General features: G+C 47.3%; 2 protein-coding genes across 2 annotated transcripts; both read right to left on the reverse strand.

The window, feature by feature from the left end:
- Positions 1 to 51: 51 nt before the first annotated feature.
- Positions 52 to 11153, reverse strand: LOC110078143 (sialidase-3). Its single transcript, XM_072993417.2, has 3 exons — positions 10918 to 11153; positions 9117 to 9347; positions 52 to 5123 (listed from the first exon to the last, which is right to left on the reverse strand). Exons 1-3 carry the CDS (start codon positions 10954 to 10956, stop codon positions 4062 to 4064), a joined length of 1332 nt encoding a protein of 443 aa, XP_072849518.2. The 5' UTR covers positions 10957 to 11153; the 3' UTR covers positions 52 to 4061.
- Positions 11154 to 13596: 2443 nt separating this feature from the next.
- Positions 13597 to 23779, reverse strand: NEU3 (neuraminidase 3). The gene is made up of 3 exons (XM_020791946.3): positions 23690 to 23779; positions 19563 to 19774; positions 13597 to 17001 (listed from the first exon to the last, which is right to left on the reverse strand). Exons 1-3 carry the CDS (start codon positions 23706 to 23708, stop codon positions 16027 to 16029), a joined length of 1206 nt encoding a protein of 401 aa, XP_020647605.3. The 5' UTR covers positions 23709 to 23779; the 3' UTR covers positions 13597 to 16026.
- Positions 23780 to 25935: the final 2156 nt, after the last annotated feature.

Here is a 25935-nt window from a genome sequence, read left to right on the forward strand (position 1 = left end):
CTTAAAGTCCCAAAAAGGGACTGGATTAAATTCACAGATTTGCTGAAAAGGTTACTTGGTAAGGTAAGTATGTTTAATGGCATCTGAGACTCAAAACAGGAACGGTGGCGGCATTTTCACAAATCTTTGGCAATGATACCCCCCCCCCCCAAAAAAAACCCTGCTCCCCTGATCAAAAACTGTGGCAAACAGCAGCATAGGTTGAGTAGCCCTTGACTGTCCAATCCTAATGAATTCAGATGGACTGTGGGTTGTACCGTGGGACCCTTGTATCCATGGGGTATCCATTCCAAGCCTCCCTGCGGATACTGAAAAATGTGGATTATTTGTTGTTATTGTTTAGTCATTTAGTCGTGTCCAACTCTTCGTGACCCCATGGACCAGAGCACGCCAGGCCCTCCTGTCTTCCACTGCCTCCCGGAGTTTGGACAAAATGTGGATTATCGTGAACACTATAGCATACTGATGACAAAACTAAACAGCATTTTGAAAAGCAGAGATATCACCTTGCTGACGAAGATCCACATAGTCAAAGCTATGGTTTTTCCAGTTGCGATGTATGGAAGTGAGAGCTGGACTATAAAGAAGGCTGACTGCCGAAGAATGGATGCTTTTGAATTGTGGTGCTGGAGGAGACTCTTGAGAGTCCCCTGGACTGCAAGGAGAACAAACCTATCCATTTTCTGAAGGAAATCAACCCTGAGTGCTTACTGGAAGGACAGATCCTGAAGCTGAGGCTCCAATACTTTGGCCATCTCATGAGAAGAGACGACTCCCTGGAAAAGACCCTGATGTTGGGAAAGTGTGAAGGCAAGAGGAGAAGGGGACGACCGAGGATGAGATGGTTGGACAGGGTCACCGAAGCGACCAACATGACTTTGACCCAACTCCGGGAGGCAGTGGAATACAGGAGGGCCTGGCATGCTCTGGTCCATGGGGTCACGAAGAGTCGGACACAACTTAACGACTAAAGAACAAAATCTCATATTTGGTTCTCCTCTTTTCCTGCTGGCTTCCGCTTTTTCCCTTAAGTTACCATCTTTTCCCGGGGGTCTTCTCATCCAAAGTAAGAAAACCTCTTCGTTGTTATTGATCTACAGCCCCTTTATTTGTATTTCCCGCACTTGGTGGTACTATAAAGCTCCCTTCCAATATCACATATCAAAAGAATAAATTTTACCCCCCCCCATCAGATTTCTTTACTGTCCAGTTTTTTGTAAGTAGTAATTGGGAATATAATAGTATGGATGACCCCCACCTTCATCTCCAGTGACGTGTCTTTATACCTGATTTTCTTTGCTAGTTCCTCCATAGCTGCCCTTCCAAATCTCAGTTTTCTTCTGATTTCTTGGCTGAAGTCTCCATTTGGATTGATGAGTGAGCACAGCAATATTTTTTTAAAAAGGGGGGGGAGTCTTCCTGCCTATAATAAACCAATACATTCAAAAGTTTGATACTGATCTCTTTCTCATATCCTAAATTACTAGCTGGGGTGGGGATGAAGGTTTTTAAAGATTCAAAAACTGCAACAGGGAAGTAATACAAAATGCAAACAAAGGCAATTTTAAGCAGGGTGGACCGTAAACAGTGCAGTATGCCAGGTGATTTCCAGCAAATGTGCCACAACTGTAGACAACACAACTGCATCGCTTGTGGGAACACAATCAAGCTGTCCCCTCCCCTCCATCTTTGTACCTGAAAGCCAAAAAAATCTCCCAGAGGATCAAGCCCATACATGCTACAGGGCATTACAGAAGAGTTAGAATTTTTTTAAAATAATACACTTTAAAATGAATCACACCCTTGTTTTCTAGCACCACAGGGTTCAGAACAAGTAGTGTTGTCATGGATCCATAGACTTGCAAAATCAGAATGCTGTGGCTTTTTTGATTTGCTACGGAAATGCATTTTCCCTAGAAAGATACAGTACTGCATGTTGTTGCATTAAAACCTCCCTGGTTTTAATGCAAATTGGTTTGGTCTCAAATAGGCAATCAGGACCCATTAGACCTAGCAAAGACCTTGTTTCTGCTTCAGAGGAAAACTACTTAAGACTGGCTGGATATTATGGGGCCGACCCTTTTGCTTACATTGGTGGACTTCTGTATTGGGTGTAGCGATAGGGAGTGTCATCACAGCTAGCTGCACTTCAAAATTTGCCAGAATAACCAATGAACATAAATTAAGCATACAGAACGGCCGAGTTGTGTGTTCAACCCAACTGGGAAGCTGAGGCTGAAGTTCAACAGGACAGCTGTTTACCAGACACTTTGTATCAAGGTAGCAAACTGCGGACACTCACGGAGTGTGTATCCCCATGATAACCAGTTACAAGGGTGTGATGCTAGTTTAGCTGCTACGGGCCCTTCTTAGGGAGTTGTGGGAATTTTAGTTTAATGAAAGACTCAGAGCTTTTCTGCTAAATGGCCCTAGTAGGAAACATTTTGGGGCCAGAGTATTGAGGAAATAAGCACAGCTAGGAAATGTTACTTTTTTTGGACTACAACCTCTGCAGCAAAGACAACGGGGAGATTCCATGAGATGTCATTCAAAATGTAACTTCTCTAAGCCAGTAGTCCCCAACTGTGGGCCTCCAGATGTTCTTGGACTACAACTCCCAGAAGCCCTTGCCACCACCCAGGATTTCTGGGAGTTGAAATCCAAGAACATCTGGAGGCCCACAGTTGGGGACCACTGGTCTCAGCTATGCCCTCAGGTCTTTACTCAAACATTCTTCTGCTGAAATTCAGAAAGCAAAAAATTGTATTCATTCTGGAAGTGATAGCGTCAGAGATTGTTGGGCGTTTTTGCAACCTCGCATGCTACCTCTAGCAGGTGTGGTTGGGAGGGACCTTTCTGGGCTGGGGTGACTGTCAATCTCTCCAGCACTAACCAATCATTCCTTCCCTGCTTCCGAACTCAAACACAGCCCACCTCTCTGCTCTGGGTCTCTTTCCCTCCCTTGATTCCGTTGAGGTCTGTTGTCGAAGGCAGCCACTTTGTCAGTTTGCTATTGATTTGTAAGTAATGACACCTTTTGCTCTTTCTTCTACACAGAAGGTCTAAGGTGTGATATCGAGACAGTAAGTGACAGTTAATAAGAAAAAGGGGTAGTCTACTCTGGGGAAGCTATTCTGCTCTGATAATCCCAGCACTTCTGCGGCACAGCAGGAGGAATTTAACCGAAAATCTGAAAACTGCAACAGAAGTAACCCTTCCAGGCTCCTGAAATAAGTATAATATAGATCCAGGATCAGGGAAAACTAGGAGAAGGAAAACTCCAATTTCAAACCTCCACTGCCTTGTGGCTATATCCACTCATGGAAAAGGCTTCAGGAGTTAACCTCGAGGCAAAATCCGGAGCTGGAGTCCCGAAGGCAGCATGTGTCGTTCTGCCAACTCCTGCGACACTGCTGGAACCAGTTGTATTGGCTCTTGCCTTTCCATTGGACCATTTCAGCAATGTGGAGAGGGGGGATCTGCTGCTTGGGTAACAGCCTATCCTCCATATTACCTTACCCGGGCTTTATGCTCTGGAGAGGACACTCCTCAATTCAGAGCATGTTACCATAGTCTCTCGAGACTGAAGGATGCCTATGCAGGGAAAACAGCCACAAGGAACAGCGACAGGGACAAAACGTCTGTTTTGAATCTGTTTCTGGGGCAGCTTTAAGAAACTGCTTCATTAAAACTGAAAAGGAGAAGCCAAAAAGGGTGGGGGGGAGAGGCACTATGCAAATTCCACACAGCTCTGGCTATAATGACTGTAACCCTGAAATATGAACGCCAAGCCTGTTACAAGATCACAGCTGACAGTCATGCGCGACAACCCCCGAGGTCACGGAAGGATCTCTGGCTTGCGACTGCCCCGTTTGGATCGATTGGCGAATTTGTGTCAAAGTTTGTGCGTTGTTCCAGGCACCCAACGACAAAGGCCAGAGGCAGCAGCTCCTGTTGTGAAAGTCTCGACGTCCTACAAGGAAGCCAACGGTGGAGCGAAGGCAAAGAAGAAAGGCGTCTGTCCGTGAGATGAAAGTCTTCTGGAGGTCGGCCTTGGGCACCTAAGCCTCTGGGGGCGAACGGGGGCCGGAGCAACTTTCCCCCACGTTCCTCAAGAGCTCGACATCCGTGAACAGCCGAAAAGCAATCTCTTCACACTCGCAGGACGCTCCGCACTCAAACAGGCAGCCGAACATCTGCGCGTTGCCCTCCTCGCAGACGGCCAGGTCCGAGTAGCCGCTGGGCCCCGGGTTCAGCACCCAGGGGGCTTTCCACGACCCCGGATCCAAGGGGGATGTGTTCAAATAGATGCCCAGATCCGTCCGCGTGCGCCTGTTGGTGGGGTGGGAGAAAATCAGCCACGACGCAGCGCTCTTGAGGGAGGCCGAGAACGGCTGGGCATCCGATGCCCGAGGAGTCGGTTTGCGAGCCTCTTCCTGCCGACTCAGATCCAGGGACTCCAGCATGGGGGAGAAACTCACCACGCTCCCTTGACAGCCTCGGGGGGGCTCATACAACTCTTTACACAGGGAGGGGTTCACGAATTGGTCTCCGTGGTCCACACAGAGCGCGCCCGCCCGGTACTTGTGCAGGGTGCGGGCACTGCAGTACAAGACTTGGCTATTGTCCTGGCAGGTGAGCTCTGCCACCTGGCACTCCGAGGTGCGCAAGGTTTTGAGGAGCTGGCCCCGGGCCCAGTGTCTCCCGCCGTCGTCACTGTAGAAGGTGAAGCTATGAGGCTTGACCCAACAGCCCAGGGGGCGGCCGAACAAACGCTTGTGGATGTAGTAGGCGTAGGCCGGAACCACCAGCCGCCCGGAGGTCAACTGGACACCGTGGCCTGGGCCGACAGCAAAAGTGGCCCAGTTTCTCAAGTCGTCCCCAATCACCTGGTCTGTCAGGTCGGTCACCTGGCTCCAGGTGTGGCCGCCGTCTTGGCTGGAGACGTAGCACAGCCTGGCCGCATTCCTCCCCGTCCGGATTTGGTGCCCCTCTGTAATGTAGGTCTGGACGCCAATGAAGAAGAGGAAAATGGTGCCGGTTTTTCTGTCATAAACCGGACAAGGGTTCATGGTGCGGTGGCCGGGCAACATGGCGGTCTCCAGCGCCTCCACCGGACCCCACTGGAGGAAAGCAGAGAATGGATGTTAAGAAATAATTCTAGGTTCTCAGGTTTCTGCAGGGTGGAATGAAGCGTGTGGGCAACACGGAAGGCTTAGGGAACCTTTTTACCTTCCTCTGGACCTATGAAAGCAAATTCTGACCCTTGAAAACAAATAATCTTTTAGCACCCAATAGCAAGATGTGTCGGGATAATAGCAACCCTGCATGCACTTACACTGGGAGGGGGCTTTTACAGCCTAATGCAATGCTAACTAAGAAGACTAGTGAAAATTCCCCAATAAGCTGTGCCCTCTTGAACCGGTAAATGCAATTTTGCTTCTCTTGAACCCTTTTCTGGCCAGCCAGTCATTTCTGCAGTTAGAACAAATGAAGAGATTAAAAGACATTGAAACAAGACAAAAGACTGTTTTGCTTTTTTTTGTAAATGAATGGCTCTTCATTATTCATTCAGGCCCAACCAACTTTGATTACTTTGCACTGTGATAGGAATGTCTTGCAACAATAGTGTTTTTGGGGAAAATCTATCTTCCATCTACTTTGAGGACTATCCTTAAACTCAGAGGAAACAGGGACTGAATCTGGTGAGATCATAGAATCATAGGGTTAGAAGAGGTCTTGAAGGCCATCCGGTCCAACCCCCTCGCTCAAGGCAGGAATCCAAATCGAAGCGGATCCGACAGAGGGTGGTCCCATTTTTTCTTGAAGGCCTCCAGCGTTGGAGGGCTCACCAACCACCTCCCTCTGAGGTCATAGGTTCCATTGTCATACCGCTCAGTAACAGTTTAGAAGCTTTTCCTGATATCCAACATAAATCTGACTTCCTGTCGCTTGAGCCCATCATTACGTGTCCTGCGCTCCCGAATGATCAAGAACAGATCCTGCCCCTCCTCTGTAGGGCTATCGTTCATGTATTTAAAAAGCACTATCCTATCTCCCTTCTGTCTTCTTTTCTCAAGGCTAAACAGGCCCAATTCTTTCAGTCTTTCCCCCTCCCAGGGCTTGGCTTCCAGCTCCCTGATCACCCTTGTCGCCCTCCTCTGAACTTGCTCTAGTTGGTTGGCATCCTTCTTCAAGTCCAGCGTCCAGAACCATCTACTGAAAAAAGTCTCAGGGCTTCGATCCGTCCAGCCCAGTCTCCACCAGCCTCTTGCTCTTCAAGGGACCACTTACACTCTTCGTTTTTGCCTTGAGGGACCCCACACAGCTGCGTCTTCACCCCAAACATCTATCTGTAAAAAAGCAGCTCTACAAAACAGGTCTACATCCCAAATTGAAATGGCTTAATCTTTATGGCTTCCAAGCCAGGAAAGGCAAATTACAACATAAGCTCTACAGGGGCACTTTGGCCGCAGGAACAGATCCCAAGAAGAAAGAGATCCTTCCTGTCATCATTGTGGAACTTTTGATCTTTGGAAAACATCTCACGCAAAGCATTCCTCTTAGCATGGCTTCTCGGCCTGCCGAGGCCAGCTGATGTTCTTGTTCTCGGCCTTCCTGTATTTCAAAAGGAGATTCCGAATCTGGAGCTGCCATGTGTTTAGAGACATCAATCACATGCATATCTACACACCACAAAATGCCTTTTGTGTAAAAAACAACAACAACAACAACTAACCACCACAAAACTCTTGGCACTGCATTTAGATAATCATATTTGCTTTGGGTGAATGAATGCCCATAGGGTGTCCATTCACTAGAAAGTACTGTGTCGTTTTTAATTTGAAGCCGAAGCATCTTTGGGATGAGCTCATGGCCTATTTTCAGTGTAGCCTGATCCACTACTCCAGTGTCACTATACCACCCACCATTCCAAAGTAAAAATATGTCTCCCGCACTATGACGAGCATGGCCATGCCATTCAAGAACGGCTGTTTCCCTAACTCTTGGGCTCTGTTCTTATCGTAAGAGCGACCCCACATCCTCTCCTTCTTGAGCTACTCAAGGATTAGGAAAAACTTCTTAACTGTTAGAGCAGTACGACAGTGGAACTCATGACCACAGGAGGTGGTGAGCGCTCCGGCGCTGGAAGCCTTCAAGGAAAAATTGGGGCGACCCTCTGCCAGAGCTGCTTTGATCAGGATTCCTGCCTTGAGCAGGGAATTCGAACCCATGGCCTTTGACTGGCGGCCCTTCCGTCTCCCCATAGATTCTATGATTGTATTAAAAGAAAAGAACAGCCTCAGAGTGGGAAACGTGTATGTAGTACAACATCCATTGAACTGGGACCTTCTTTTTTGGACAAGGACTCCCCCAAGCACTTGTACGGGGGGGGGGGAATGACACCCTCATCAGTCTGTTTGACTCAGAGACTCTGGAAGTTGTTAGGGGAAAGCATGATTTTATTAATTCACCGGAAACCACATGTGAGAGCTACAGACATTCGGAATGATTGGCTTGCTGGGGCAAACCTAATCAGGAGCTGTTGAGGGGCCACTTCTGGGCTTTTACGGACTTCTTTACATCTTCTCTCCTACGCCTCCTAGAAGCAAAAAAAGTTCACGCCAGAGTTGGGCCCGCCTGGTTATACAAGACAGCAACACAAGTTGGCTCAGTTTTATGCTGAAGCAGCCTTCTGCCTCTCTAGATAAGAGTGCAGCCGTCGTACGGGGGGGGGGGGGGAATTCACCAGCGTCCTTGGGAGCAATAAGGCAGGAAAGAAAGCTTTGTGGCTCTTCAAAGCCGGGCCTGAAATAGCTGTTCTCTGGGGCGCTACTGTCGGATTGGCAGATCAGTTCCTTATTTAGAGGAAGGTCCGCTTGCTGCCACGATCTTACGTTGGGACTTGAGCCCAAAATCCGTGCGTCTCCCAAAGCATGCGCTCAGCAAGGTTTCCAGTTACTGGCGTCAGCTCTGCAAATAAATATATACCAGGATGCAGGCGTTTTCTCAGCTGTTCGGTACACAGCCTGCCTGCCAAGCTATTAAACCTTTCCTTCTTACAGTTGGTGTCCTCCGGGTACGTTAGACTACAATTCCCATCATCCACAGACAGCCATAATCCTAACCTATCGAGGAAAGGCTGTCTTATGAGCAGACTTGAAGGGGTGGGGGAGATTTTTAAAGCCTATGATTCACGCAGAGGGCTTTTTTCCTATACACTTTAGAAGCACAGCATCTTACAACGGTAGAGCTGGAAGGGACCTTAAAGGTCATCTAGTCCAGCCACTGCAAGCTCTTCAGCTGAAGAATTGCTGACAGGGGCGATGTAATCTCTGCTTATATGCCTCCAAGCGAGGGAGTCTGGTTGCTAAAGTGTTCACCTTGAGGGAAGCATGTACATCTGTCACCCATGAAGGCTGGAGCAACGATCCAATTTTCTCTGCATTTGTGTTACTCTGATCCGTATTGCTTTTGGTCTGAACTCTCTCTGAAACTTTTCCATCATCTTATTTATTTGTCCGTTTGTCTAATTTATAGGCCGCCTTTCCCCCCGATAAAGGGACTCAAGGCTGCTCACAGTATTGAAAAGTTATAATTAAAAACAAAGTAAATTACACATGAAAATCGATTAAACTACAATACTAATTAAAATACACTGAATGATTGAAAACATTGAGAACTTTAAAAACTCAAAAAATGGCATTCAAAGACTCAGTCATGACTGTTAAAAGCTTGCCTGAAAAGGTGGGCCTTCAGCTGTTAGTTACTCCTTAGATTTAATAGAACTCCTTCTTTAACTCCTTCGATTTAAAGAAGAAATACCTGGTTTTTAAAGCAGAATGTTTTTGATAGTAACAATTTGAAGGTTAAAGTTCTTCCTTTCAAAATGTTATTTTCGAAACAGTTGACGGATCAATTGGCTTGGCCTCCTCTACAGTGCGAAGAAAAAAAGATCTTAATGTTAACATACTAAGCCAAATGCATCATGGAATTATGCCTAACAATCCTCTGTCGTCTGAATATGTACCTCTTAAAAATATATATATATATCCATAAAAGAGGAAATCAACAGCACAGCTATTTCCACCCCTTGCAGCTGGATGGAGTCATACCTGGACCGTTGTTTCCTTCTTCTGCCCGCGTCTCATCACCAGAAGCTTGGCATCTTCGTCTCGGGGTGACGATCGCTCCTCTGCAAACGCCAGGAAGGTGGATTCGGAGGGCAGGTAGAGGAGGGCTGGGATGCGGTAGGTCAGCCCCCCTCGCTTCTTCTGCCGGAAAAGGACCACTTTGGGAGAGCTAGCTGGAGCTTCGGCCATATTTTCTGGGCATACAGAAACGTTCTGGGAGGGAAGGAGAGAAACCAGATCAGGAGGAGAGAACAGGGCTGTGCCCCTGCAGCGAGGCACATGCTTTGCACCGGGTTTCAATTATTGCTTTTCAAGCTGGGAATGTCTCTTGCTTGAGACTCTTTGTTGTTGTTGTTGTTTAGTCGTTAACCCGTGTCCAACTCTTCGTGACCCCATGGACCAAAGCACGCCAGACCCTCTTGTCTTTCACAGCCTCCCAGAGTTGGGTCAAATTCATGTTGGTCACTTCTATGACACTGTCCATCCATCTCGTCCTCTATCATCCCCTTCTCCTCTTTTCCAGAGAGTCTTCTCTTCTCATGAGATGGCCAAAGTATTGGAGCCTCAGCATCAGGATCTGTCCTTCCAGTGAACACTGAGGGTTGACTTCCTTCAGAACAGATAGTTTGATCTCCTTGCAGTCCAGGGGACTCTCAAGAGTCTCCTCCAGCACCACGATTCAAAAGCATCAATTTTTCGGTGGTCAGCCTTCTTTATGGTCCAGCTCTCACTTCCTTGAAAAGGAAAAGGTGGCTGACAACATTGACAGCCATTATTTAAAGTTGAAAATGAGAATATGACCCTGGTTAACTTCCTTGCACTCTCCGAGAAGCAGAACTTGGGCAATTCCCCAAATCGGGGGAAAACATCTCATCAGATTAGAGCCATTAAACAATCAAGTCCTCAAAATGTTTTTTTCTCCCCAAACTCATGGCTTCCTTTCACTGATTATATTAATAGCAATACTGAGGTGTATTTTCATAAGATTCCTACAAAGATCATTAGTCTGACATAATTACCAACTACATTTGTGTCTTTGCTCTTTTTCTTTTTTCAAATAACGTTCATGCTATGATTTTCCTGGAAGTGGGCATTGATAGATGAGCTTAATGAAAGACCCACACTCCTGCATTTTTCTTCATTTTCTACTTACTCTTTATTACTTTTAATAATTTTTTAGAGTATCTATTTTAATTGTTTTATCTTTTTATTGTATTTTTATTGTATTTTAATTGTTGTAAGCCGCCCAGAGTCCTTTGGGTAGAGTGGGCAGCATATAAGCTGTCTAGAGGGGGTAAAAATCGAATAAATAAATAAATAAATAAATAAATAAACAAACAAACAAACAAACAAATAAATAAATAAATAAATAAATAAATAAATAAATATTGTTGTTTGTTGCTGTTGCTGTTGCTGCTGCTGCTGCTGCTGCTGCTGCTGTTGTTGTTGTTGTTATTATTATTATTATTATTATTATTATTATTATTATTATTATTATTATTATTATTATTATTATTATTATTATTATTATTATTTATTAAACGGGCCGTCTATTTCCATAGCACAGCTCCACCAGCCTCCCCGATGGGTTGGACTACAGCTCCCACCATCCCCAGTCAGCATCCTGGGGACGATGGGAGGTGCAGTCCGACCCAATGGGGAGGGGTCCGAGCTGGTGGCAGCAGGACAAACGGCTGAAGCCCTTTAGTAAAATGCCAGCTGGATTATCCATCTCTCTCTCTCTCTCTCTCTCTTTTGCAACTCTTGCTATCTCGCCGCTTACCGTGGTGCGGATTCCTTTGAGTGCAAACGGACCCAGCATTGCGAAGTGAAGTGAAGAGCGGGGACGTGAGTGCAATCTGTGTGTGTGTGTGTGTCTGTCCGGGCGCAGGATCAGCTCCCTCCCCCCTCCCCGGGGTCTGACTTTCCCCGCGCGCTCCGCCCGGGCGCGGCACCAGCCCGGCTGCAACAGCTGGCGGCAAAGGGGGAGAACAGCTGGCCCGGGGAACTCCGGCGCGGCGCAGCCAATCAGGAGGCGGGAGCCCCTTCGGGCGCCATAGAGCTACGAAATCTGAAAGAGGGACAGGGCCACCATGTCGGGACGGGAGAATTCCGGGTTCCTTTTGGTCCCCCCGCTTTTTTGCGGGAGAAGGAAGACATGCCCCTAAGGGGATGATGAACTTGGATCGTAGCCCAGGCAGTTGGACCACGAAGAAGACCAAAACCCTCATAATTACCAACTACATTTGTGTGTTTGCTCTTTTTTTCCTCCCAAATAAAGTTCATGCTATGATTTATCTGGAGATGGGCATTGCTAGATGACCTTAATGAAAGACCCACAGTCCTGCATTTTTCTTCATTTTCTATTTACTCTTTATTACTTTTAATAATTTTTAAAATGAAACCCTCCAGACCCTGGAGAGATTGGAAAAAAGAAGGAAAGAGTTTTGCATTCCTTGGTTCAAACATCCACCCCAAGGGAGATTAAAAAGACCAAGAAATCAGAAGGAGGTGGAGACTCAGAAGGGCAGCAAGGAAGGAATCAGAAAAGAACACCAGTTGTAAGGAGGAGACCAGGATCACCCACACGCTTGGGTTTCCTACCACCAGGGAGGGGTGTCCAAGCTGGGCAGCTGAAACGACGGACAGGAAATGAATGGGAGACCAAAGGCGAGATGGATCAACTTCCTTAAAGGAAGCCACAGGTTTGAGTTCACAAGAAATGTGAGCACGGCTGTTCACGACTGGACGTTTTCGAGGATCGCTCGTTCTCCAGGGCGACGGCACGGCCCATGGCAGCAAAATATTCATTTATGTACTCGTCCTGGCTTTCTCCTGAAAAGGACCCAAAGCGGCTTGCCATGTTAAAAGGACAATAATCTTGAAAAGCTATGGTAAATATCTGTATCTGGAAGGCAAAGGAGGACGACAGCAGCAAACTACCCCTTGAACATCTCATGTGCCTCAAAACTGTATTAGGGTCACCTTAAGTCAGAAACAATTTAATGGCACATAATAATGGATACATAATCACAAGAGATTTTGATATCATTCTCTTTGTCTTGATTGCTAGATTTCTAGGGTCTGTTTAAAAAAAGTGGCACTTCTATTGGTACAAAGTTGAGACAAACCAACATGTGCTGTCAAGTCAATTCTGACCGATGGTGACTCTTTTTAAGGGTTTCCCAAGTAGAGAGTACTGAGAAGTGGTTCGCCATTCCCTTCTTCTGGGGCTATAGTGCTGCTTGCCCAAGGCTACACAGGCTGGCTCTACTCACAGGGAGGCCCAGTGGGGGAATCAAACTCCCAACCTCTGGCTCCGCAGCCAGAGACTCGATTGACTGAGCTACCGTCAGGATATTGTAATTTTTATAGGCCTGAACCTGGATAAATGTGTTATTAATGAGCTGCCATTGTGAACAGATGTGTGTATGCTGAGTCACTGTGACTGCTGAAGAGATGATGCAGTGTCTGAAGATGAGATGACACCCAGGTGCAGAAGATTTATGTAAATTATTATTTGTGATGTGGTTTGTTATATGTTTCTTTTTTAAATTCATGTTGTAAGCCGCCTAGAGTGGTCACAATTGACTAGATAGGCGGGGTATAAATGAAATAAATGAAATAAATAAATAAATAATGTGTCCTGTAATTGGACTGAAGAAGCCTTGTGTATGTATATAAGTGATCAGTGTGTTCATAGATTTCTCTTCTCTCTCGATCACTTGCTGCTATCCTCTATGCCGGTTTGTTTAATAATTTCCTGCCATGCTGAAGTGATGCCAGCCTGTATATACGTGTAAATATTGTAAATACACCCGTCTTGCTAAAGAAGAAGAACGTGTAAGTGTCTTCATTTAACTCTGCGTATTTTCCTGTCGCCAAATCCTGACAGCTACACAGCAAAACTACAAAGTTAGGAAGTGAAATAAATTTGTAACCCCCCCCCCAATCAACCCGATTTTTTTCATTTGTATATTTCTCTTCAATAATTAGAAATAATGAAGGGGTTCGAGTGCGAGAGGGCCATTGCGTGAAGCCTTCTGGTGCTCAGAAGCTTTCTAGCCCTGTGTGTGGCCAAAGGAAAGAAGCAGAGAGGACACAGCTGATGTCAGGATCATGTCCATGGGGGCAGAGAAGGGAATGAAATAGAGCATGGCGCTAAAGCCAACGCTGAACTCCCTAAATCTTTTCTCTGAAGTGACTTTGGATAATAGCACCCACCATTTCCCAGTCAATGCAGCCTTCTGGGGGAGCTCCTGATGCTTCAGTCCAAAAAAAGAGTAACTTTTCCAAACTCCGCTCATCCTCAGTTGGCCTCTTGATCCTTGGTAAGGAGATACGAATCACTTGTTTTCTAGTTTTTCCTTTCAAGATCCAGGCAAAATTTGGGAGAACCCAAAGAAATAGTACATCCAGTGATGACAGAAGTTCAAATGAGAGACACGTTTCAAGAGGTATAAGAGGTTCAAATAATCTTTATTCTGATTTTTTAAAAAGCTGAATACGTTTCAGTACACCACCGTCTTCAGGAACAACAGTTTAGAATCCAGACTTCGGCAGCCTGTTTGGTCTGTACCAGCTCCGACTGCTGATCCAAGGGGGAAAATCTGCCCAAATTGCATTTGTAATTTTGTAATTGATTGTGATTTTAGTTTTATTTATTATGAGCTGCCCTGGGTCCCCACCCCCAAACCAGGAGAAAGACAACCTAGAAATGAAACAGAAAGCCAACAAACAAGATTTTAAAGGGATCTTCATTAAAATATAGACAGAGAAGAGAGCAGATTAAGTCCACAGGCTGCACGGAAACAGTTCTGGCTCTGGATCGGCCAAGGTTTTGAGGTAGGAAGGCCAAAGCCATCATGCAATCTGCAAGAACCGGTCGACAGACAGAAGCACTGAAGTAAAATGGTAACAAATTTATTTTTATTTTATTTTATTTATTTTATTTATACCCCGCCTATCTGGTCAGTTTGACCACTCTATGCAATGGGCCTCCCCCTGCTGCAATTGGCTTGTGAAATGCAGAAGTGGCAGGGTTTTTGTGCTGCTTTCGACGAGGTAGCTAGAGGCGATGGTCGCTTTTGTAAAGATGGGAGGGGGAAGAACCAACCGGGCCCACAGCCTTCTCCCTGCATGGTTTTGCCGCTCTGGCATGGACTTGATCCCCACTGCATTACACAAGATAATAATATTTGTGTGCCGTCACATCAGTTCTATTTATGTGTAATCACTGTGTGACATCAAGTCAATTCTGACTTAGGGTGACCCTTGACAGGGTTTTCTAGATAGAGAGGTACTCAGAAATGGTTTTCCCATTCACTTCCTCTAGGGGGAGCCCTGGGACTGTGCGCAGCTGGCCCAAGGCCACCCAGGCTGGCTCTTCTCTCTAGAGAGGCACACATAGGGAATCGAACTCCCAGCTTCTAATTCCACAACCAGATACCTAAACCACTGCGCTGTCCAGCCAGCTCTAATAGTAATGGTGTGACATCCATTCCGACTTATGGCAGCCCTTCTTAAGGCTTTAGGGAATATCCAGAAGTGGTTCCCCCTTCCCTTCTTCTGGGGTCGTCTTGGGACTCTGCAGCTTGCCCAAAGCTACACAGGCTGCCTCTCCTGGGATGTACCGTGGGGACTCAAATTCCCAGCCACTGGCTCTGCAGCCAGAGACCTAAACCACGGGTGGCAAGTTTCCAACCTCGAGGGCCAGCAAGCCACCACAAGGATTAAAACCGTCTCCGCCACGCAGATGTGTCCAGAGGCTCTGTTTTTCACCCCTGCTGTGTTGCTCTGGACAGACAAGGCGAGCTCACCCCCTCTCAGTCGACCCTGCGTGCCGTGTGATGAGGACAGAGGTCACTCCTCCTCAGAGCTGGGAGAAGACACTTCGGACTACAGCTCCCAAAATCCCCCCTTCTGGAAGTTGTTGTCTAAACAAGAAGGCACCTCTTCCGTGGCTCTGCACAAGGCAATTGGATTGACCGGAGCACTAAGAATGGTGTGTGTGTGTGTGTGTGTGTGTGTGTGTGTGTGTGTGTGTGTGTGTGTGTGTGTGTGTGTGTGTGTAAGTGTGAAAGAGGGGGGTCTGACCTCACCCACTTGGGGGTCAAGCTTTGCCTATGGCTGGCACACCTCCCCCAAGGGACGTCCCACGTGGCCATTCAGCCATGGAGCAACAAAAAAAGGAGTCTCCATTCCCCTTCTAAATCTTATACCTCATAATCAAATCAAGCTTGAACTCTTTCGGGAGGCAAAAAGGTTGAAACTGAGGCCGTCCTCCTTTGGGCGCCTCAGGAGAAGGCAGGATTCTCTGGAAAAGACCATGATACTGGGCATGGTGGGAGGCAGCAAGAAAAGAGGAAGACTCAATGCAAGATGGACTGACTCCCTAAAAGAAACCATGACTTTTGAGTCTGCAAGAGCTGAGCAGGACCGCTGAGGACAGGAGATTCTGGAGATCGCTCATCCATAGGGTCCCTCTTTCATACGTTGGGGGTGACTTGACAGCACATAACAACGTACAATAGGACCACGGGGATCTGCAGGGGATGGGTTCCCCGTGGATGCAGAAAACCATGGACGTATCGAACAGCGTCCATTGCATGATCTCTGGCTCTTTCTAGTGGCCAGTTCTGGTAAATACACTCTGGAAATACATTATAAATAGCTATTTCTCAACGAGCGGATAAGTGAATCCGTGGATACTGATCCTGTGGGTACGGGTGTCCTACTGTAATTCCAAGCCAACGACTCAGCAGACAGGCACGGATGAAAGAAATGAGTGGGGTGGTTTTTTTTGTGTGTCTTAAAGAAGTAGATAGGAAACATTCAGGATTTGTGAGAGCAGTAACTCAGACAGAGAAGCAGCTCCAAATCAGCGGCTCTTTCATGGGCCCCCCACCAGGAGCTCAGCCTCGGAGAAGACCTGGAAAGCAATTTCTTCATAGGAATGGGACTGCCCGCACTCAAACAGGCAACCAAAGAGCCGGGATTTCCCTTCCCCGCAGACGGCCAGGTCCGAGTAGCCGCTGGGCCCCGGGTTCAGGACCTGAGGGGCTTTCCAGGACCCCGGATCCAAGGGGGACGTGTTCAAGTAGATGCCCAGATCCGTGCGCGTGTCCCTGCTGGTGGGGTGGGAGAAAATCAGCCACGATGCAGCGCTCTTGAGGGAGGCCGCGTTCGACTGAGCGCTGGCTTCGGCCGGAGGAGAGAAACTCACCACGCTGCCCTGGCAGCCGCTCGGAGGCTCAAACAGCTGCTTGGAGAGGAAAGATTCGAGAAACCCATCTCCGCCGTCTGTACTGAAGGCCTCGATCCGGTACCTGTCCGGACTGCGGGCGTTACAGTACAAGACGGGGCGGTTATCTCGGCCGGTCAGTTCAGCCACCTGGCACTCGGAGGTCTGGAAAGTTTTGAGCAGCTGGCCTTGAGTCCAGTTCTTCCCGCCATTGTCGCTGTGGAACGTGAAACAGTGAGGTTTGGTCCAGCAGCGGAACGAACGCCCCAGACAGCGTCGGTGGATGAAGTAGGCGTAGGCTGGGATCACCAGCCGCCCGGAGCTGAGCTGCAAGCCGTGGCCTGGCCCGACGGCAAAGGTGGCCCATTTCCTCAAATTATCGGTGATTGCCCGCTCGGTCACGTCGGTCACCGGACTCCACGTGCGGCCACCGTTGCGGCTCAAGATGTAGCACAACCGGGCCGCGTTTTCCCCTTTCGAGATCTGCTGCTGTTCCGTGACTCTGCTCTGGACGCAGATGAAGAACAAGAAAACGGTGCGGCTGTTCCTCTCGTACACGGGGCAAGGGTTCATGGTGCGGTGGCCGGGCAAGGTCGCCGTCTCCAGAGGCGCCATAGGACCCCACTAGAAGGAAAGAAGGATCTGCCGTTAAGCGGTAGAGTTCTCACTGCTGGAGTAGCTCAATCATGTCTCCTTCTCAAGGAGCATCCTGGGGGAGTAAAACGTGAGAATTTTCCCCCCTTGGATTACAGAGCCCAGAATCCCCCAGCCGGCATACCTGTTGGGGATTCTGACCACTGTAATCCAAAAAAGGAACTTTCTGTTGGAGGTTTTGCAACCCTGCATGCTGCTTTTAGTAGGTTTGGCTGGGAGGGACATTTCTGGGCTGAGAGGACTGTCAATCTATCCAGCACGAACCAATAGTTTCCTCTCTGCCTCTGAATTCAAAGAGAGACCCGCCTCTCTGCGGTATCCTTTCCCCTCTCCTGAGTCTGTTAAAATCTGTTTGTTGAAGGCAGCCATGACGGTCAGTTGGCTAGTTCGATCTGTTCATCTGGAAGTCATTAAAACTTTTTATTCTAATGACTCAGAATGAGTTATTGAGACTGTAAGTGCCAGGCGATGAGGAAAAAGGGATGGACTAATCTGGCAAGTTTGAAGCTATTCTGCTCTGTGAATCCCTGCGCTTCTCCTGCACAGCAAGAGGAATTTAACCAAAAATTCAAAATTCTCCAACATTTTCCCCCAAACTCTGAGGAAAACAATGAGAAACAGCAAAGCTACTAGAATTCCCCCCCTCCTTTCCTAGTATTTTGCTCATCATGGGTCTTTGTCTGTCTGTCACAAGCAATTGTGTAAGAATTACAGCAGGGTCAAGAAACCTGTTGTTCTCCATATCTTGGGGGGAGTTCATCATCAGTTTGCACTAGGTCACCTCGGGCCCCCTGGGTGTTCTTGGACTACAGTTCCCAGAAGCCTTCGCCACCAGTTGTGGTGGCTGGGGTTTCTGGGAGCTGTAGTCCAAAAACACCAGGTTTGGGAACCCCTGTCCGAGTTGAATCTTCCAAACAGTCTTTGAGGGCAGCCCCACGCACAACACGTGGCAGCAGTCCATCCGGGAGATTCGGGGAAACCCAGGTTGGTTTGTAAAGGTCTTTTGTTCAGGAAAAGGAAGCCCCTGGATATCTGGGAGAACTAAGTCTGGCTGATCTTGGCTGATGCCGGAAAAATGATTATTGAAATGCTGGGAGGAATCAAAACCAGCTCCCAGCCTCTGAACCAGTTCTGATGGGGAAATCATCGTATTCATCACCAGTAGATACCACGCCACATTCAAGCCTTTTTTAAGCTCCACCTACACAACTTGTTAGGATTCAGCGTCAACCGGTTCAACCTCATCGACCTGACTCTGGTTTCCAAATTGCAATTTGGGGCGAAAAGAAGAACAGGGCGAGTATCTCACAAGCATCCGTTCCTTAAACACTGCAGCAGCTTCCCAGATACGGGAACCAGTGGGTTGCTTCTCCGTTTAAATATTTATTATTTTACTTTATATACCGTACCCGTCTCCAAAGAGACCCAGAAGGGCACACAACACAAAAAGAATGTGTTTGCATTTTTTCATTCGTTTAGTCGTTTAGTCGTGTCCGACTCTTCGTGACCCCATGGATTGCGTTTTTTAAGGACTTATTAATATTAAGGTTTTAATAACTGTTTTTAATATAGGATTTTTTATAATATTGTCTATTTTAATTTTTTTTAATGTTTTTATATTGTACGCCGCCTGGAGACCACGGCCAATAAATATTGTAAATATTTCTTAGGCAAAGAAATATTATAAACAAACAAACAAACAAAAAATATAGGTTTTCCTGTAGTCCTTGATACTTTAGTTTTCAGGGGGCTAGGGCAGCCGCCCCAAAGATCTTATGACATGCCTAATCCAACAGAAAGGGTTCAAGCAGCAGCATCGCTATTGAGAATAGAAGCCTCTGTAGAAAAACAGTATGGCCCTCGGCATCAAACCCTACTAGAAGGTTAAGAAATATGTACAGACCTGAAAAGACCCTTGTTGACCTTAAGATTATCTACCACAAAGCTTAGGAAATGTTTCCAGATCACAACCCCCAGAAATATCCTGGAGGATTCTGTTGGGCTTTTTACAGTGAGATGTTGAGAGCGCAAGTTTAGTTTGCTATTTGATCTATTCAGTTGTAAGTAATGAAACCTTCTTCTATTCTTTCTCACGCAAATGTCTCAGAATGAGTTATTGAGACTGTTAGTGCCAGTTAATGAGAAAAGGGGGTGGTCTGCTCTGGAGAACTTAAAGCTGTTCTGCTCTGTGAAATACACACACTTCCGCAGCATACGTAAAGGAATTTAACCAGCAGTCCAAAACTCTACAACATATATTTCAAACTGTGGCCCAAGAAGGAAACTTTAAGCTCTGAACATTAACTTTTCCAAGTTCTGAGCTGCCAGGGAATTAACAAACCATCACACAACGAGGTCTGGAACCAAACTGCCATGGATGAAAATAACTAGTCCCCCAGTTACTGCCAACTCAGAATGGTGGTACAACAAAATTCTTGTTGCTGAAAAGCAATACAGATTTTGCTGAGATGGCATAATAAATCAAGACAAAATTATTAATTTTTTAAAACAATTTCTCTCTCCATGATTACCTTGACCATTTTCCCATCCTTCCGCCCGCGTCTCATCACCAGGAATTTGGCATCTTCATCTCGGGGTGACGATCGCTCCTCTGCAAATGCCAGGAAGGTGGATTCGGAGGGCAGGTAGAGGAGGGCTGGGATGCGGTATGTCAGCCCCCCTGGTTTCTCCTGGCGGAAAAGGACCACTTTCCCTGTGCCATTCCAAGCTTCTCCCATTTCTCCTATAACAACAACAACAATAAACAACAACAGAAAGCTAAGATCCAAGGAATTAGTGCTAAGAGCAATGTCGACTCTGCCGAGAAAAAGACAAAACTGTGACACACCTCATTTGCAAATGTCCAAAGGTTGCACAAACAGATCACAAAGTTAGACATGATACAGTGGCAAAGTTAGTGCACTGGCCGTTATGTAAAATATAGAACTTGCCAGACTTGAAAAACTTGTGGGAGTAGAGAAGGTGTCAGAAATGTGGGATTTCCGGATCCACACAGACACCTTGAACATTACACACCAGACATAGTAGTAATAGAATGAAGAAAGGTCTGGATCATTGACACTGCAATTCCAGGGGATGCCAGAGTTGAAGATAAATAATTGGAAAAACTAACCAAGGACAGAGACCTGGCCATCGAAAGATCTTGCCTCTGGAAGAAACACAGTTCTGTGGTCCCCATCGTCATTGGGGCTTTGGGAACCAGATCAAGAAACTTCACACAGTGTTATAAGCAGTTGCAGATCTCGGAAATCATATCAGCTGAGCTACAAAAATATTAGGAACAGCATACCTACACGCCGATATTTATAAGCAGTTGCAGATCTCGGAAATCGCACCATCTGAGGTAGAAAAGCCCGGCAATATTAGGAACTGCATACCTACTGTGCTGATATTTAACAGATATTTAGGTTGTTGGTTAAAGCTTGTATCTGTTATATAATACCAGTCAATGTTTTTACAATGTTGACTGTGCCTGGTGTTTTATAATCATCATCATCATCACAATCGACTCCTAACCTCTGGCTCTGCAACCAGATACCACTGAGCTATCCGGTCAACATGTCCCGTAGGAAAACCCTTTGTGGCCCTCTTAGGGGGCACAACGCCCAGTTTGGGAAACACAGTTCTGGGGTTTGGGGTTTTAAAAACGATTTCTCTTTATTAGAATTTTCCAGACTACAAAGCTATCCATATAGTGTATGTGTACGGTATATATGTGCATATACATATAACTATGTCCTATGAGGAGATTACCAGCGAAAGCTGTGTCATGAAGGTTAGACATTACACTGGTTAATATTATAAGCGAAGTACTTAAAGTCCAAACATGAAGATCTCTACAGATTTTTTGAAATTCCCCGTTTCTTGTATGTATTTTAAGGGCCAGGTCAATGTCTCCATAACATTCCATCAAAAAGCAACATGTGTTGCTCATATAGGATAGTTTAATTAAGCAGGACATCCTTTGCCAGGCTACTTAACCAAGCAGGTGTCTCTTGGCTGGGCATGTGTTACAAGCTATGTCGCTTACTTCCGAAGGCGGGGCGGGGGGGGGAAATAAAACCAAAACTCCAATGAGCTCGTTCTTCTAATTTGCAAAAGCTATCCAACCTGCTCACCTGGAAAACGAACTGACTCAGCACAGGTGAGTAAAATACTAGCTATCTATAAAACATAGATGACTGAGTGCCAAGGGGCAACTGAGTCACAAGCCCGCAGACCAGATTTTCTAATGTAGTCTAATGTTGTACGCTGACATGACAAGAGGGTGAATCAGGACCTGTCCCAAAAACAAACCCTAAGACCTGCATCTTCCATCGCCCCAAACCTCTGTATCTTATGTTGAGAGAAATGCCAAACCAGACACGATACAAGAGATCCATGGGTCCAAGCAGGCAGGAGGTAGGAAGTCCACCATCCCAATTTTTAGTAGCAGCTGCTTCCATATCCAGCTTTGTAGAACGAGAAGGTTTAATGCTTTCCCCCTGGGGTTCCTCCTATCAATCCTCAAGCAGTTATCTCTCACAAGAGGAGAAACCCAGAGGTCTCTCTCTGTAGGATCTGTAGCAGGGTGGATAGAAATCAATTTGATTTAAATCAAATCCACCCCAATCTGCCGATTATCCGACATACATGGGGCAAATGCAGGGGACCTGATTTTAACTAGGAAAATGGCACAGTGGAAAATATCAGGAAATCAGGGAAAACTTCTTAACTGTTAGAGCAGTACGACAATGAAACCAGAGACCTCAGTAAGGTTGTTGAGCACTCCAGTGCTGGAGGCCTTCAAGAGGAAACGAGACAACCCGTTTTGCTTTGTTTGGGATTCCCACCTTGAGCAGGAGGTTGGCCTCAATGGTCCTGGAGATCTCTTTCCAACACAATTATTCTACGATTCTGTGATTTGCCCTACCTGTTCTACGGTCCTTCTCCAAATCTGATCTAACACGTCTCTCCCAGCAATACCCTGTGGATGGCTCTCCCACCTTGCCGAGATTAAGCCCTAAGAGTTCTGTGTGGCTCAAAAGCTTGTTCCTTCCATTGGATGCCCCATTTGTGGATTTCTTTGACAGGCTTTGTCTTCTGGAAACCCTCCTTCTGCGTGTGGTGTCTGAGCCGACACAGAATACACACCCTGTGTGTTTAAATGGTGGGGGAAGAATACAGGCTTATTAGAGAGGTATTTCAAAGCCAGAGTTCCAGACCTGGACACATGGATGTTGATGTTCTCTCTCTCCCCGTTTCCCATGAAAACTAGGGGAGGGTGGGTGGTTTCGGTGGGACATGGCAGACCTGGGAAAAGGGGGTCCCTTTCTTGGCATCTGCTATCTGGCACAGCCAGTCTTTCCCTCGGAGTAGTGGTGTCAAGTGGGAAGCTGTAAGAAAAATGGCTAGTTTTTAAAAAGCGGGGTGGCATTCAGCCAGTAAGGGAAAGGGGGGAAAGGGGAGGGCACCGGTTTTTTGCCTGTGTGGTGTGTGTGTATATTAAAAAAGATGCTCTGTGGGGCTGGAAGAAAGGGTGCTGTGTTCTGGGGCTGGGGAGCCCCCCCCAGTTCTTCTTCGAGGCTGCAAAGAGAGAGACAAGCCACCGAGAAGCATCGAAATGGAATCCTGCCGGTCAGAAAATGCGGGTTTCTTTATTCAACGTATTTTGACTCTGCCTCCATCCTTTAAAAAAAGCACCCGAGGTGGTTTAGAGAGAACAACGGTGGCACCCTATAAAAAGGGCTTGCTTGGCATTATCCTGATCAGGGAGTTTTATGAGTAGAAGGGTATTTTTTTTGGGGGGGGGGGAGTTAGGTCTGGATTGTGTTAACAGGAGTGGGAAATCAAGGTGTTTTCCCCCACCGGTTCTGTGGACCAGGCACACTTAGCTTTGGAACAGAGGACAAGCCTGGAGCTATATCTTCCATCATCTCCATCATCTCCATCATCATCATCATCATCATCATCATCAAAAACCCTTGGCAACCTGATAACCATTTCACACTGGCCACCCCAACCAATCGCCTTTTCTTTTCCCTTTTTTTTTGTTTTTTGTTTTTAACAGCAAAAGGTGTGGAGAAAGGATGAGGGATGCCCTCAAGCAGACCTCCCCCCCCCCCCGGGCAAGCTCCCTTCCCTCTCCCCATCATCCTCACACTCCCCGCAGGTCTGCGGAGGAAATGATCCCCTCTAGAACTGGCGTGGAAAGAGCGCACGCGTGTAATTTAATTAAGGAATTAATGAGGGACGCACCCGCTTGTGTAGGATGGCTGGGACGGAGAAGACACATTCCGATCCCGAATTTGGGGAGGGGGAGAATCAGAGATACTATTCCGAAGGCATGATCTGATGCCATCCCTTCACACTCTCGGCCTGGGGAGGGTCATTTCCAGGTTTGGGGGGGGGGAGAGGAAATCAGGCTGGATAGTGTCCTCTCCCTCCTCCTCCTCCTCCTCCCCCCCAGCCCCAAATCCCCATCACTCACGTTACAGCCGGCTCTTCAGGAGGGAAGACCCGGGGAGCAGGATCGGGGCTCCGGAGGCGGGGATCGGGCCCCAAGACATGAAAGGTGGAGAAAAGAAAAGGGGGGCTGGCTGGCTCAGGACCCCCACCCCAAGCAGAAGGTCCCAGGGTCTCCCCACAGGTGCCTCACCTGCGCCTCCTGCCTCCATCCTTTACGATCGCCGCCGCCGCTGCCGCAGGATTTGGTCCCGTCCAGCGCATTGCAAAGCCGGCTCTTTAATTCATCAGGTGGGGAGGCGGGGGAAGCTCCGCCCTCCCTTTTGGCCCCGCCCCCTGCAATGCCCCGCCCACCTGCATCCCCGGGGAGATGCGCTCCTCTCTTTCCCTCTCTCTCGCGCACCTGGTTTTCTCACCTGGGGAAATGCGGAGGAATGCTGGAGCCTCAGGCGGCGCCGCAGCAGGGGACGGCTTTTTCCCTCCTGGGAAGTCTCTAAGTTGACAGTCAATAGGGCACCTGAGCCGTTTTGTTTTGCACGGAATGCGTGGTCCTTGCTTTGCAGCTCTGAAAAGCAAGGCTCCCCGTATCCGCGGGGATCGGTTTCAAGCTCAGGCTGGGAAACGCGGATAGTCGGCAACACTGTAACAGAGCATGGTCTCTCTCTCTGGCCCCTTCTAGTGGTCGATTGTGGCAACTTCACCTTTAGAAACATATATTTCTAGGATTTTTTAAAAAGTGGATCAGTGGATACTGATGCCGCGGATATGGGGGTTGTACTCAAAAGCAAAAAAGGCAACCCCAGAGAAGAATCTTTCATGTCTACTTAGAAGAACGACTGTCGTATGAGAAGGGCAGATTTTTTGGGACTTTTTGCTGAAATCCGGTGTTAGGGAAACAAAATAGCAACGCCTCCCAATCGAATCCACTTTTAAATATCTTTTTGAGGAAGCTGTCAACACCTTCTTTTGGGGAGGAAACTGGCTTCTCCTTTTCTTGGTGATGGCTCCTGTCCAGGCCTGAGGACAGAGGGGAAGGGGGGACTGGGCTGCCAGCCTTCCCCAGTGCCGGTGTGGCTGGTATGTCCTTCCTTCTTTGCAGCCTTCTCACCCCCTCGAAGTTAAGCCTGCTAAACCTGACATGCCATCCTGCAGGACTCAAAAGCCTGCCTTGTATGTAACTTCATAATGATCTACACCGACTTTTATTACTCTGGATCCAGGGGTCTTGCCCGGTGCTGGAATCTGAGAGTCCGACTACACTGACATTATTAATTTCAAAGCCACGGCTTGGTCTGCAGCCCCTTTTATGGTTGATCGCCAGAAGACTCTGGATTGCTCAGGTTCACACACTGGCCCCCCAATCTGATGCAATTTGATACGCACACACCCTTCCTTTGATGCCACCCATCTGGTCACCCCTGGTTTTGCTTGCTTGCTTGCTTATTTGTTTGTTTGTTTGTTTGTTTATGTGAAGAAATGATTTAAACCAATCAACCAATTTCTCTTGGGAGGACAAAAAGCAACTAGAATTGCATTTTAGAATCCTAGAATCATGGAATCGGAAGGGGGCCTCTTAAGGCCATCCAGTCCAACCCCCTTGCTCAAGGCAGGAACCCAAGTCAAAGCAGATCCGACAGAGGGTGGTCCCATTTTTCTCCTGAATGCCTCCAGCGTTGGAGCGCTCACCACCTCCCTCTGAGGTCATGGGTTCCACTGTCACCCTGCTCTAACATTTAGGGAGTTTTTCCTGATATTCAAGCGAAATGTGGCTTCCTTTCACTTGAGCCCATCATTCTTTTGTCCTGCGATCCAATTTTCCTTTGAAGCCCTCTGGCTTGGAGCGCTCACCACCTCCCGAGGTCATGGGTTCTGTTGTCATACTGCTCTTGCTGTTTGTAAGGATCTGGCGAGCCCCCTCCCAATTCCGGTCTCATCTCTCCGGTCAAAACATCAGGCGTCCCTTCAGGTTTTAACTCAACTGGTTTATTAAACAAGGTTGAAGCACATTGAATCTTGTTTCTTTCCACTTTTGTTGCCTCCTGGGGTGGAATGTCCTTTTTTTACAACGTTGACATCCTCTTCTTGGGTCTCAACCAAACTTGCAACAGGTAATAACACGAGTTTCGTAAATCGCTGAAGCTGACACCGTACCCAGGTCTAAGGGTGAAACACCTAGTTTATTGCTGGTTTGCAAACTTTCTCGGCCGGGGTTTCTGCAGGTTTGTGAGGTGAACGGCTTTCACCCTTGCGGGGGGGGGGGGAGTTAGACATGTGGTCTGCTCTCACAAACCGCTCACATTCCTTTCTCCTCTTCCTCTCTCTCTATTCTCTGCTGTTCCTTCCCAGTAAGGGGCTTTCCATACCTTTATAAATTCTCCACTCTCCATCTGCAATCTCTCTCCGTACTTTTCAAAGCCACCCCACTGCGAAATTGTAATG

This window comes from Pogona vitticeps, chromosome 3, assembly GCF_051106095.1.
Source record: "Pogona vitticeps strain Pit_001003342236 chromosome 3, PviZW2.1, whole genome shotgun sequence".
In the NCBI taxonomy this organism is placed as follows: domain Eukaryota; kingdom Metazoa; phylum Chordata; class Lepidosauria; order Squamata; family Agamidae; genus Pogona; species Pogona vitticeps.